Source organism: Phymastichus coffea, unplaced genomic scaffold (genome assembly GCF_024137745.1).
Source record: "Phymastichus coffea isolate CEN01 unplaced genomic scaffold, Cenicafe_Pcof_1.1 PCOF00004, whole genome shotgun sequence".
Classification (NCBI taxonomy): Eukaryota; Metazoa; Arthropoda; class Insecta; order Hymenoptera; family Eulophidae; genus Phymastichus; species Phymastichus coffea.
The window spans coordinates 4629014-4644061 of NW_026706815.1; the positions used below are offsets into that span (position 1 = coordinate 4629014).

Consider the following 15048-nt stretch of genomic DNA (forward strand, 5'->3'; position numbering starts at 1 on the left):
GTCATGCTATCAATACGGCGACTCAGGCGTCTACAAAAGTACCGCCGGCGTTTCTAAACTTTGGTAGGGATCCGCGTCCGGTAAAGAGTTTAAGGCGCGAAATCGAGGCAAAGGCCCCTATTGTTAAGATAGATACGAAGGCGTGGAAAGATAGGCTATCACGTTTAAATGCATTACGTGACTTGGTAGCTAGGCACATTGATGAAGCTCAGGAAAAGCAAAAGAAACACTACGATAAGGGTAGGCGTCAGGTACTTTTTCAAGAAGGTGATTTGGTTTTGCGCAAAGTGCATACGCTTTCGAGCGCAGCGGATGGTAAAAACGCGAAACTTGATCCGAAATTTGACGGACCGTTTGAAATTATTTCAGTAATTTCGCACGAGATCTACGAGCTAACGACGAACAGTAAGCATCGTACAGCTAGGGTACACGTCTCGGAAATTAAGCGATATATACCACCTGTAAGGTAAATAAATAGTGTGCGAAATAGGACAGGTGTAATAACTGAATCATTCTGTTTTAAGGTACAGGAGGTTCATCGACGTCGGGTGATGATGGCTGAAACCGTGAAGTCGGGCCGCATCGCTCAAGTCGCCGAGGTTCAAACACCTACAGGCGACGTGACCGCATCGGTGAACTCGGCGGGAATTGCTGAGGCTATGGAGGTAGACTGAGCGTCGGAGTCTGCCGCCCGGTTTTCAGGCCTTGGGCAGGCGGCCTCCTTTGACGTCGAGGTTGCCTCCTGTGTTTCATAGTTGGCACGGGCGTCGGTTGGCGGAGGCGGTGACGGGCAGGCGAAGGGGTTCCCTTTGCCGCCGTCTTTGCCTTCGCCCCCGACACCGTTCGTGAGCGACCGGCGATGGGTCCGTTTGCTAACGGGAAATCGCCGTGCGGGTTCGATAATTCGTCTGGCTGCGCCCACGTGTGCCTGGGACGAGGCGGTACGTCACAGCGCAGCATTTTGGCTCACGACGCTTTGCATACGCGAAGCATCCGAAAAGTCGAGAGTTATCGCCGCAAAAGAGGGAATTGTCTTCTCGCAGGCGGGCACGAGTAGCCAAGGCGAGAAATCGCCGGGCTCTCGAGCTGCCGCGGGAGGATATCTCGCGGGTAGGGCGGTAAATCGGAGCCGTACCGCGAGGGCTTGTATTGGAAGGGGAAGCTGGAGTCCCACAAAGCGAGGCGCCATCAACAGTGTACTGGAAGTGGTGCTAAGCTCGGGCGACTCCAAGGATGAGGCGATGCCGGTGCAGGAGCTGCCTCGAGTGGCTCCACAACCACACGTCCATCCTAATCTCCCTTTCAAACCGCTCGCGTTACAGAGGCTAGACCCCGCGTACCAATTCGTCCGCAGGGGTGGGCCCGCGCAATTCTACCCAGGGGGTATATGGAGGACGAGAGAAGGAAGGAGGCTGAGGCTCGCCAGAATTTGGGTAGGAGGAAGCGCACAATGCTTTTCAACCTATCCGCGTGTAATTTTGAGAGGCCATCCTCCAGTTCGACGCCAACTCTACCCGAGATAGCGGAGGGAGCCGTTGCTAAGGCAACAGGCGCCCTCCAGCCACCGGTTTCGTTGGCTGTTGGCAAAAGGAGAGCCTCGGGAGTTAGTGCGAGCACAGTCACCGAGAAGACGGGAGAGGTAGGCACAAGGATGGAAGTGGTGGTGCCGCCGACCCCACGAAGAGTGGAGCCGGTTGTGCCGGAGCGACCAACCCTTAGGCCGGTACGACCTGTCCCGACTCCTCAGGTAGCGAGCCCGGCCTCGTCCTCTGTGTCGCCGTGTTGGGTCGACGAAACAGGGTTTCGGTTGTTAAGAGGTAGCTTCCTGCAAAACCTGGCTCCGGTCCCTTGGGATGAGGAATTGGACGTGCCCTCGTTCCGCTGCTTCAATTGCAGAACGGGGTCACATCCCAGGTCGGCCTGCAGGAACCCGCCTCTCTCGCGTCTGGTCTGTAGAAACTGTGGGCCACTCGATGTCCGCGTGCAAGACTGTCCGCGTTGCCGCGATGTCTTTATGGCAGACCAGGCGCGCGCACGATCGGTGGAGGAGGTAAGGGTTCGGGCTCGCCCGGGCAAACCAGTAGAGCTCCCGGTGACGCAGGCAAAGACTGTAGAGCCGGAGCTCGAAGTTTTTAGGTCAATGCCCGAGGTAGCCAGCCCTGAATCCTCCGTCGGGGAGCCCAAGGCGAAAAAGCCCAGGCACCGATGTGGCAAGCGTTTTCGCTCTAAGCTCGCGCGTAGGTCATAGGCGTTTGCGGCAAAGGGAGCCGGGATTGAAGTCGGTTCGGCTGAAATTACGGGGATGGAAGTCGCGCCGCGGACGGAGCAGGCGTCGGTCCCCGCGGGTGAGCCGAGCGATCGGAGCGCCGAGGTGATTGGGTCCGTGGCGACTGATGATGCCGGCCAAAGACTCTCCGGGGCAAGTGCCTCGTTTCCTTCGGCGGAGGAGCTTCGAACGCTCAAGCTCCGGTATTTGGAGTCGTTGGAGCGGCAGTAAATGGTAAGATTCTTGGTTTAATTGAGTACTAAGATAGTGGCGATCTTGGCGCAGTGGATTAGTCGGCTTGCTATGACGAAAGGTTAGGTATATCACTCGGATTAGACTATTGGGTTTGTTAGATTTTGCTCTTAGTTGATATGGTTTTTACCAACTTAGAATTAATTATGATTTAAGCTAAGTCTAAGATATTCTTATATAATTTAGCGTCTATCGTTGGTTGCCACTGCCGGTCGACAGGGAGAGAGAGAGGGAGAAACGGAGTCAGGCCATTCGCAGGTGCGAACTTTGGCCTTGGAAGGGGGTGTGACGAGAGCAGGCCGTGTGCCGGTCTCTCGTCTGCGTTCTCCCTCCTCCACTCGGCAAGGCGTGTTGGCCAACGTTAGGCGCATTAAAGTATGCGCCTAACACTTGGTCTTTTTGTTTCAGAGCCAAGGACGGGCCAGCGCAGTTGAGCGCAAGAAAAAGTTGAAGAGCGCGGAGAGAGAGTAAGAAAGAGAGAGAGAGAGAGAGAGAGAGTATTAGGCCCATGCAGGGATTGGCAGGCGCGCAACGCGTGACCGATAAGCGGCGCGTCGCGTGCCGCCTAACTAATAGGTCAAGGTAGGGAGAGAAGCGAGCGCCGCTGAGCGGCTGCAAGACGAGCGCAAGAATTAGTGCGTGAGAGAGTCGAAGCCTAGTCCTACTGGAGTGCAGTAGTCCTACGGAGAGTGCAGTTTGGGATAGCTGGAAGATCAACCCTACCGGCAACGGCTTTGTCCGCGACTGCAGCCAACCCACCTGCTAAGAGAGTCAACGTCGCCTGCGGATACCTGGATCAGCGATAGCAGCCAGCAGCTACCAGCGATCTGACCAGCGACGACGCCCGGTACTTCTTGCGGCAGCGCATCGCTCAGGATCCTCGACGTTGCGAGGAACAGGAGATAAAAGGTCAAGCCTTCCTTTTCTTCTTTCTCTCTACACTCTCTATCTCTGGTGATGCGACGGCCGGTGCGCGTTGAAAGAGATAGCCTGGCACTCACTTTCCGGCTATCTGAAGGTTCACGCTAAGTTTAATTTATAGTGATGTAAGTTGCGACCGGTGAATTGTCCAGGCGCCCACGTGCCGGGCAATTTACCCGGTATTAGTTCGCGTAGTTTTAAGTAAGTTTGTAATAGGTTAAGTACGCGATTAGGTATTAGGATGAAATGCGAAATGTTCATTCGTGACTATCTTAAGTAGTTTATTGTTCTATTTGTAGTTTGTTGGTCGGTAATTTAGATTATGTTATGAGCGCGTATGTTTAGTGTGAATAATTATTAATAATAATAGGTTGTAAGTGAGATTTGATTCCTGTCTTTCTATAATTCATTTATCAGCCTCCCCTCGTTTTTCTCTCTCAATTGCCTTGAACGAAAGTGCCTCACTTACCCCGCAAAGAATTGGTAACAAAGGATCGAGTTTTGTTACATAGGTTTGAAATAGAGTTAGACAAAGTTGGGTTTGGAAAAGAGACCGGACGAGGCCATTCTGACTTGGAGAAAGAGTTAGTCGAAGCGGAGTCTCAAAAAATAGGGCGGAGCGAGCATAGTTTAAGAAGATGGGAAGGTAGAGCAACGACTCGGAAGAAAAAGCGGTCAACCTCAGGGCGGTCTCAGAAGTGTGTTAGATATATAGAGATTTGTGTGAAGGGCAGATGTGCTCAGTGCTGCTTGATAGAAGAGTCAGAGTCAAACATGGACTTCGGTAGAAAGGCAAAGGAGCACAGTGTGGCCTCGTTTAGCCGTAGAAGACGTGAAGATAATATTGAAAAGACAAAAGCAACGGGCGGAACAGGTAATGCAACAGACCAAAGATAAGCTGTGGTATAAGTGTTAATGATCAAGAGTTAGACGTAGTCGATGTTTTGGGAAATATGGGAAAGGAAGGACGAGAGCGGAAAAAAGGTAGAATAACGAGAACGGTCTCACCACCCTACGCTTATTTGACCTTTCGTCAGTTGACATTCTGTCACCTCACCCACAATTATTTGTCTTGATTTTGTTATGGTTTTAGAAGTTTAACGAGTAAATTATCACTCTTCTTTTTAATTATTTATCTAATTACCTCAATTCTAGAAAATTTTTTTCATAAGTCCACTTATCCATAACTGTTTGTGATGAACTCAGTGGTGTATGAAAATTTAAATAATTGAGGCCCGTATTGAGAACAACCAAAACAGCTAAGGGAGATGACTGAAAAAACAGATTTATATAACAAATCATCTTTATTTACACAGAGTATAACGTTTTATCGAATTATTCGAATTTCGTCTACTATTAGGCTGACTAGTTTTTAGTAAAACCTTAGTAGAAAAGAAAAAATATAAAAAACATGTAAATTCATATCTCTCAATCCGGATCGTTGCCAACGTCGTCATCATCTTCATTCATACTATCATCAGCCTCACTGTCTTCGCTGCCATCATTTTCAACATCGTTGTTCATATCATCATCATCATCTTCTCCATTTTTATCATTACCATCAACATCAACATCATCACCATTCTCGTCCTCCTCCTCAACAACATCATCAACACCATTACCACCATCATCACCATCCAAGTATTGTTCGAAATGCCCCCCCTGTTACTGAATACACAAAATAGCTCTACGTCTTATCTGATGTGTAGCTGCATGTATTTTTTTGGGTTCTAGATGCTGGGCGTGATGTTGGATTCTTTGTATCATGTCATTTGGGTCATTGGAGCCGCCATTGTGATAAACTGCTTCTTTGGATATCCCCCAGTAAAAGTAGTCCAATGGGTTCAAATCAGGAGATCTTACTGGCCAGCGTACTGGACCATTATTGCCTATCCAATGGCCGCCATATACCTTGAAGAATTAAAATATTTTATAAGCGATTTTAATATACCTGCGTAAAATTTGTTATAAAACCAATAATTTTTCTAGCCGACAGTTGTTCATGCAGGTGCATGTACAGACATATACATATTTGGTTTCTAGCGCTGTACTGTGAATGCACTCTCACATGCTCCCCGAAGTATACTAATGAAGCCGTGTTGGTTTTAAAACTTCTGTAGACTAAAGTAGTACGGGTAATTAAAATACTGGCAGCATACGTAGAGATCAATAAAGGCTTGGTTACAGTTTGAAGAGCTGAGGTTGGCTCTGTAGCGGTTTTTTTTTCGTTTTTGACACGGTCTCTTATGAGAATTATCATGTTTTTCATCGCATTTTAATCCATATCTTAAAAGGAGAGGTAAAGATTTTGATGATCTTTTCTGGAGAATAAATAGAATATCCAAGAATCTTTCTGAGGCTGTAACAACTTCCTTTCCCCACCCTAAATCAGGTCGAGATTGTCATAAGTATGCATTTTCGAACGACACGGTAGCGTTCAGACCATTGAGGCCTGTTTCCCATCACTACTTTGTACTCAATTAATATCTTGCTATTGTCACTGTTATAGGAAGGCTGTCTGAACATTTTCCGATCTAATTAAGAAACAACACATTTTATCTCTAAATTCATTTTTATTTTCCAACATAGTCTCCTTTTAAGTCAATACATTTATTGATTTAAGCGGTGATCTAACTTCTTTAACCCTTCCAAATAATAATAATCGTGTTTCTCCTCAAAATAGGCGTTTGCGTATGCGAAAGCCTCCTCGTTCAATGAAAATCTCTCTCCTGCAAGTGAAACTTTAAGGTTAGGAAACAGGAAAAAGTCACTGGGGGCCAGATTTGGTGAATATAGTGGATGGTCAACCAAATCGAAGCGCGATTCGTGAATTTTAGTCATGGCGCTTACCGAAGTGTAAGCAGGTGCGTTGTCATGATGAAAAAGCACTTCTTTTTTTTCAAATGCGGTTGATTTCTTGAAATTTCATCCTTTACCTTATCAAGCAATAACGCGTAATATTCTCCTGTTATTGTTTTACTTTTTTGGAGATAATTAATCAACAGAATTTCACGATTATCGCAAAAAACATTCGCCATCACTATCCCAATTTATAGGTTAGGTTGCGTTATGGCATCCCTTTAAAGTCTACTCTCCTCGGCTTAAAATACCTAAAAAGTAGTCAATGTAATTAACTTAAAGTAGTCAAGGTAATTAACTTAATGTTTCCGTAAACTCGTAATTTACTATAATAACTTAAAAGTAATGGTGTGTTTCGGTGTTTACAATCGTTAAAATGATTAAATTACCTAATATACCTATAATTCCGTTTCCGCATTACGTAGAATTGTGGCAATACAAAGATATTCAATGAGTACGTGGTAACAAAAGAAAATGGATCTTGATGGCTCCTCAGCGCCACCATTCGGTTCATTTTGAAGGTTCAGACATTCATACTCATAGGTTTGGTAATACATGTTTCCTTAAAATTCTATGAAATTTATGATAACAGATCGAAAATAGATCTAAGTCGATTTTGAGATAACCTTTGACTGTTTCGGATTCTACTTATGTTACCTCATCTAAACGTAGATTATTTTTGCGTCTTTCGAAAAAAGTACTTAAGTAGGAACCGTTTTTTTTTTTCGAAAGACGCAAAAATAATCTACGTTTAGATGAGGTAACATAAGTAGAATCCGAAACAGTCAAAGGTTATCTCAAAATCGACTTAGATCTATTTTCGATCTGTTATCATAAATTTCATAGAATTTTAAGGAAACATGTATTACCAAACCTATGAGTATGAATGTCTGAACCTTCAAAATGAACCGAATGGTGGCGCTGAGGAGCCATCAAGATCCATTTTCTTTTGTTACCACGTACTCATTGAATATCTTTGTATTGCCACAATTCTACGTAATGCGGAAACGGAATTATAGGTATATTAGGTAATTTAATCATTTTAACGATTGTAAACACCGAAACACACCATTACTTTTAAGTTATTATAGTAAATTACGAGTTTACGGAAACATTAAGTTAATTACCTTGACTACTTCAAGTTAATTACATTGACTACTTTTTAGGTATTTTAAGCCGAGGAGAGTAGACTTTAAAGGGATGCCATAACGCAACCTAACCTATAAATTCATAAAAACTATATTATAATATACCCGAATAATATTGACTTCCCATAGAATATTACAATTTTTTATTATTCTTTAGATTATTTTTGAAGATGGATGACCTCAATAATTTATAAAAAAATGAGTATTGAACGAACGTTGACGATTACAAAATCATGCAGCGTAGACACCCTGTCAATACGCTATCGTAGTTTTCATTATACGTGTTTATTATTCAGTTTTTAACAAAAATAAGGGTCATCTGCGCTTTAGCATGGTTTAAAGAAATACGGATGACTGCAGTATTTATTGTAAACTATATATTATTCGAGTATAGCGAAAACTACAAATGGTGTAAATTTTGTTATGGCATCCCCTTAATTACAGTTTCAATTTTGAGAATAAAATTGTTATATTTTTAAGCATTTATAATCGTTAAAATGATAAATTTACGTACATATAATATATGTTATTGAATTGCTATATTACATATGAGGCTGTCTGAAAAGTTTACGACCTCAACCTGAAGATGGTAGCACTTATCTATATAAGTTAGAGAATATATTTGCACATGTCTTGGGAGTTCCTAATAAAAGTTTCAGCCATTTTGACCGCTTAGTTTTTATTTGATAATCGTTCAAATGAGACGTTGTGGAGATTTTCCCGAACATGAAAAAACTTGTGTATCCAACTGTCATTAAATATTTAATTTTGTGAAAGGCAATACGCCTACGCAAATCAAAGAGGAGTTAGACTCTGCTCCATCATGTAAAATTTTAGGCAGCAGAGTTCAAACGTGGCTGTATCATCTTGACTGATGATGAGTATTCAGGCCGGCCAAGATCCGCGACAATTAGCGATAACATCGAGAAAGTTCACCAAATGGTACTGAACGATCGTCGAATTACGATTAGAGAGATAGAGGAAGTAATTGGAATATCAAAGAACGCATATACTAACTGAAGAATTAGGTATGTTTAAGCAATCCGCAAGGTGGGTGCCGCGTTCGCTCACTTTGAATCAAAAACGCATTCGGATGAGTATTTTCAAAACCCTGTTGACGCGATTTAAGCAAAACGAATCGGATTTTTTGCGTCGATTCATAACTGTAGATAAAGCCTGGATTCATCACTACACTTCTGAAATGAAAAAAAAAAACAGTTAAGGCAGCGGATTTCAAAGGGTGAACCTGCTCCGAAAAAGGCAAAGGTAGTTTTATCAACTGGGAAAGTGATGGCGAATGTTTTTTGCGATAATCGTGAAATTCTGTTGATTAATTATCTCCAAAAAAGTAAAACAATAACAGGAGAATATTACGCGTTATTGCTTGATAAGGTAAAGGATGAAATTTCAAGAAATCAACCGCATTTGAAAAAAAAAGAAGTGCTTTTTCATCATGACAACGCACCTGCTTACACTTCGGTAAGCGCCATGACTAAAATTCACGAATCGCGCTTCGATTTGGTTGACCATCCACTATATTCACCAAATCTGGCCCCCAGTGACTTTTTCCTGTTTCCTAACCTTAAAGTTTCACTTGCAGGAGAGAGATTTTCATTGAACGAGGAGGCTTTCGCATACGCAAACGCCTATTTTGAGGAGAAACACGATTATTATTATTTGGAAGGGTTAAAGAAGTTAGATCACCGCTTAAATCAATAAATGTATCGACTTAAAAGGAGACTATGTTGGAAAATAAAAATGAATTTAGAGATAAAATGTGTTGTTTCTTAATTAGATCGGAAAATGTTCAGACAGCCTTCCTATAACAGTGACAATAGCAAGATATTAATTGAGTACAAAGTAGTGATGGGAAACAGGCCTCAATGGTCTGAACGCTACCGTGTCGTTCGAAAATGCATACTTATGACAATCTCGACCTGATTTAGGGTGGGGAAAGGAAGTTGTTACAGCCTCAGAAAGATTCTTGGATATTCTATTTATTCTCCAGAAAAGATCATCAAAATCTTTACCTCTCCTTTTAAGATATGGATTAAAATGCGATGAAAAACATGATAATTCTCATAAGAGACCGTGTCAAAAACGAAAAAAAAACCGCTACAGAGCCAACCTCAGCTCTTCAAACTGTAACCAAGCCTTTATTGTATCAAAATCTCACTGTGTACCAAATTTAATAATTTACTTTGTGTCATTTCGATTTGATGCGTAACTATATATTCGAAGACGATTTCATCACATAAGAGTTGAAAAATATTGTGTTGAAATACCTTTGATAATTGATAATTATATTGTCTGAAGTTTATTTATAATAGATTAGCTTCAAAGTCCACGATTATAAAGAGCACTTTTTAAATTTGAACCATGAACATATTTCTAAAATAATGACGAAAAATCGATCAATTCAGTTTTCTTCTGAACCAAATTAGTAAATTTTTAAAATATGATTATACCACTCGAAACAGAGTACAACAATATCGCAGTAGTAATAACGAATAGCACCGAAAATATGGCAACTAAAAGTTAGTAGATCAATAATTATATAAACATAAAAATGATTAATTCTTACGACATAATTTAATTATTTTCTGGAGAGGTTTATCAACGTAGTATTGATCAGGATCGACATTTTCGATTACTGCCTTCTTAATATCAGCTGTTGTATAGTTAATCGGAGGATAATTGTAGTATTTGTTATCCAGAGAAATGCAGCCAATAGGTATAATAATTTTGGTACCATTTTCATGAAGGAATATCGCGTATTTGCGAGCCATCTTTACACTCTGTAACCTTTGGAAGGACAACAGAATAATGATTATAATTATAATTAGCAACAATAATTTTGTAATTCATGATACACTCCTCGCAAAAATTAAGGGAACAAAAAAATTTGTCAAATTTTTGGCTGATTTTCAACAGGCGGTATTTCAGTGAGAAATGGTCGTACAGGAAATAAAAAAATAAAGCTGTTGAAGCTTGAAGACTCTAGTTTTTAGTTTTTTTGGTTAAAAATTTTTGAGAGCTCCGTATTTCATGCAATCCTTATACAAGGCGCAAAAAAAATTTTATCCAAATTTTTTACATTTTGTTTCTTACTCTACGGGCATGGAAAAATTTGGTCGAGCTACGCCAATACTTTTAGGTCTTTTAGCCTGTTTATTCAGCTTCACGCTGCTTTTTGCGGAGCTCAATTACGATCATTTGTCTCTGAGATATCGAACTTTGAATGCAAAGGGATCCTTTTGCATTCAAAATTCGATATCTCTGGAACTACTGGTCGCACAGCGAGCGGACACCGAATTTCATCATATGCATAAAATTTTTGATAAAATACAGTCAAACGTTAGTAAAGAGAAAATTTTTTTTCCATCTCTAACATTGAATTGAAAAAAGTGAAAAAAAGTGACATTTTCCCCTTTTTTGGTTACTTGACTGTATCTTCAGTAATATGGACGGAAAAGGTATGTCTGTTTACGATTAATTTTGAAAAAAATGGAAAACAAAAACATTTTTTTTCAAAAATAAAAAAAAATTTTTCAAAAATCTATAAATTTTTCAAAAAAAAAAAATGTTTTAAAAATCAAAAAAAAATTTTTTTCAATTTTTCCAATGACTATAAAATATGGTTCTTTAACCATCGTGATTGGTGACTGATTTACCCTTGAAAAAAAAAATTTTTTTTTTAATTGAAAAAAAAATAACATTTTCAATTTCTTTACTGAAAAAAAATTAATAATCGATTTGTGGCGGTTGGAGCGCGACCGGTGCCGCCATCACATGGGCACGACCGGGGAAGCTGCCAGCGCCTGCGCTTCGGTTTGCAGGCCTAGGGGGGCGCCGGGCTTAGGGAGCGCGGGACTAAGCCGCTTCGTTCTCTATGCCAAATCCCGCGAATTCTGCTAAGCCCCGCTAGGCCGTCTAGCATCCCTAAGCGACCTGAGCCTTAGGTGACCGACCGGAGCGACGAAAGGAGGCGAGATTCGACCCGGCTATTTAAGAGGCGACGAGCCCCGCAGAACCAGAACGAGTGGTACCGTTGAGCTAGCCGTGCGTGCTGTGTTCCGGCCATCGCTTCTACTAAGCAAGACTTTTGCTTGTGCCGGGTGCAGTACGCACTATATCCGCGACACTCTATCACTGGGCGTCCGATCCAGACATCTGTACTCCGCCGCAAGAAATAAAGGCTGACTTTATCAGATCTCTCTCTCTCTCTCTCTCTCTCTTCATCCTTGGCGCGTGCGAGTGAGGCCACACTCTCTATACGTAGTGGCCAAAGATTAATCACTCATTTTGATTCATTTAGGTCATGGATACATTCAAGCCTCAATTACGCTTAAAAAAAATTGATTTGAAAAAAATTAAAGTTGATACCCCTAAGGCGTATCCATTACTCGGTTTGTGAAATTCCGCGCGATAAGTTTTTAACTTCTTCTGTGAAGCCAAAACGTGATAAAAAAAAACAGTTTTTTTCTAAACTCTTCGACTTTTTAGTAAAAAACCACTCAACAGTTTTTTTCAAAACTAAACTTTTCTTTTCGTAAATTCTAAAGAACTTTCTGACGGCTGCTTGATTCTCGTAAACATTAATTTTTTTCATAATGCCTCCGAGGCTGCATTTATCTGCCCCAGAAGTCGCTCAGCTAGTAACTCTTGTTCAGGAGAGGTATAGGTATCGGCAGGTGGGTGAACGACTTGGTGTCAGTCCCTCGGTAGTGTCTCGTGCCTACAACCGATACCTGGAAACAAATCGATTCGAGCGACGCCCTGGACAAGGCCGACATCGAGAGACAACTTGCCGAGACGATCGAACAATCATTCGACATGCCCTTCAAGAACCTTTTGCTCCAGCAAACATCATCGCCCAAAACTTCTCCAACCGTCAACATCAACGACAACAACAAATATCGCCTCGAAACACTTCTCGAACAACAGTAAGGAATCGCCTTCACGAAGCTAGACTGCGTGCTCGAAATGCTGCTCGTGGGCCGATGTTGACCGCTGCACATCGTAGAGCTCGTTTGCAGTATGCTCGTAACCATGTGAACTGGCCTATGAAAAACTGGAACAATGTTCTTTTCTCAGATGAATCTCGATTTTGTCTGTATGGTAACGACAGAAGACCTCGAGTTTGGCGCCGTACAGAAGAACGTTATGCACAACGCTTAATGCGTTCAATTGCCGCTTACAATGGAGGATCAGTAATGGTTTGGGCGGGAGTTTCACAAGGATCTCGAACTCCTTTGGTTATTGTTCGAGATAACCTCAATGCCAGGCGTTATATCAACCAGATTCTGAGACCTCATGTGTTACCAATATGGAGAAACGCGAGAAGATTCATTCTTATGCAGGATAACGCAAGGCCTCATACGGTGAACATCACTCGTTGATTCTTCGAGAGAAACGGCATTCAGTTGTTAAGGTATCCTGCAATGAGTCCTGATCTCAATCCAATTGAGCATGTCTGGGACATTTTGGGCCGCCGATTGCGTCAGAGTTACCCAAACCTCCAAAATTTAGCTGAATTAGAGATTGCTTTGATAAGAGTTTGGCGTCAGATTCCTCAGCGGATGATCCGCAATTGCATTTCCAATATACGGCAGCGATTGCAAGCTGTGATTCAGAGTAGAGGTGGAAATACTCGATACTAAACACACACACACACACACACTTTGGAAAGTGAGTTTGGAGTCGTAAAATACTGTGGAGCTGACGAGGCACGGGGACTCTTCTTTCCAAAAATCATTCGCACACGTGCGTAAGCACAAAAGAAGCATAAATCCGATCGAGCAACCTCCACGTGGTATGCTTTGGATAACGCTAATGCCGGCGGTAAATCGGTCATTAATCGCTAGAGAACAATATTTTATAGTCAGTGGAAAAAATTTTTTTTTTATTTTTGAAAAATGTTTTTTTGATTTTTGAAAAAAAAAGTTTTTTTTTCAATTTTTTTCAAAATTAATCGTAGACACAAAATTGTGTAAACAGACGAAAAAAAATGGAATTTTTTGATTTTTAAAGTTTGCTTCAAGTTAAGGAACAAAAACCTTGTTCCTTTAATTTTTTATAAATTTTGATCAATTGGTCCGGAAAAACCGCTAAACCGATCGCTCCAAAAATTTAGGGGATTCTTTGGGGGACATTAGACTGTAAAATTTCTCTTTAACCGTACCTTTTCCGCCTATATTACTGAAGAAGTCAAGTAACCAAAAAGGGGAAAATGTCACTTTTTTTCACTTTTTTCAATTCAATGTTAGAGATGGAAAAAATTTTTTCTCTTTACTAATGTTTGACTGTATTTCATCGGAAATTTTATGCAGATGATGATATTCGGTGTCCGCTCGCTGTGCGACCAGTAGTTCCAGAGATATCGAATTTTGAATGCAAAAGGATCCCTTTGCATTCAAAGTTTGATATCTCGGAGACAAATGATCGTAATTGAGCTCCGCGAAAAGCAGCGTGAAGCTGAATAAACAGGCTAAAAGACCTATGTATTGGCGTAGCTTGAACAAATTTTTCCATGCCCGTAGAATAAGAAACAAAATGTAAAAAATTTGGATAAAATTTTTTTTGCGCTTTGTATAAGGATTGCATGAAATACGGAGCTCCAAAAAATTTTTAACCAAAAAAACTAAAAACTAGAGTCTTCAAGCTTCAACAGCTTTATTTTTTTATTTCCTGTACGACCATTTCTCACTGAAATACCGCCTGTTGAAAATCAGCCAAAAATTTGACAAATTTTTTTGTTCCCTCAATTTTTGCGAGGAGTGTATATAATAAAAAAATTGTAGAATTGTTGTTTTCAGTTGGTTCATATTGATATATTGATTGAATAATATTCACAAAAATTCGTAAAACTTGGAATGATTAGAGAAGGGTTTTCATGGCTTTATCTAATTATAAAAGAAATAACATCTGGAGATTTAATTAAGCAAAAGCATTTATAAATGGATTTGAAAATTTTTGTAACGTTAAAATAGTAGATTTGATTAACTGAAAATTGAATTGAATTGAATATTAATGAATTCTGTTATGCACCTCAATCTTAAGCAGTTATTTATCAGTAGACACATTCGTCAATGAAAAATAACGAAAGTTTTTATAAATTAATAAATAAACAAGTCACAAAAATATATGTAAAATTTTATGAGTAGTATTAAGAAGTAATAGTATTAATCACTTAGTTCAAAGGGTAAAATATTATATTTACCAAAGTCACAGGACAAGTGAATATTTGGTGAAAAGTAGTTTAACAGTACACACAATTCAATAAAAGTCGTAACACGAGCTCAAAGTTGACCCAAAGACTCAAGTTGTCCTTCATCGCCAATTTCTTTAATTGTAAGAGAGTATATATCGGTTTTTTATTTCTACTTATGAGTGTTGCCGTATGAACAACTTTCTTGTATGAACTGTACAATTTTCTTGTATGAAAGAATTAAAAATCTGGCATTTAACTGCTACCAAAAGGAAACTTGTACCAAAAGTTATATTAAATTTGAGAAATGACAGTCTCATCGTTTTCGTATTTTCGTTCAACATTTATTCATAATGAATCTTTATTGTCAAGAACTCACTGTTCTGAGTCAG

At 40.6% G+C, this 15048-nt stretch overlaps 1 protein-coding gene across 1 annotated transcript; it reads right to left on the reverse strand.

Moving 5' to 3' along the window:
- Positions 1–4867: 4867 nt before the first annotated feature.
- LOC131667028 (secreted acidic protein 1A-like) lies at positions 4868–6477 on the reverse strand. Its single transcript, XM_058940195.1, has 3 exons — positions 6376–6477; positions 5153–5350; positions 4868–5101 (listed from the first exon to the last, which is right to left on the reverse strand). The coding sequence occupies exons 1-3, from the start codon at positions 6475–6477 to the stop codon at positions 4868–4870; spliced, it is 534 nt and encodes a 177-aa protein (XP_058796178.1).
- Positions 6478–15048: the final 8571 nt, after the last annotated feature.

Bases quoted from the DNA above. Each gene is read 5' to 3' on its own strand.
- LOC131667028 (XM_058940195.1), bottom strand. From the start codon at position 6,477: ATGGCGAATGTTTTTTGCGATAATCGTGAAATTCTGTTGATTAATTAT. The intron at 5,351-6,375 runs GTAAAGGATGAA...TAATTCTTCAAG, and splicing joins ACGCGTTATTGCTTGATAAG to GTATATGGCGGCCATTGGAT. The intron at 5,102-5,152 runs GCAGCTACACAT...ATTCAGTAACAG, and splicing joins TAGAACCCAAAAAAATACAT to GGGGGGCATTTCGAACAATA.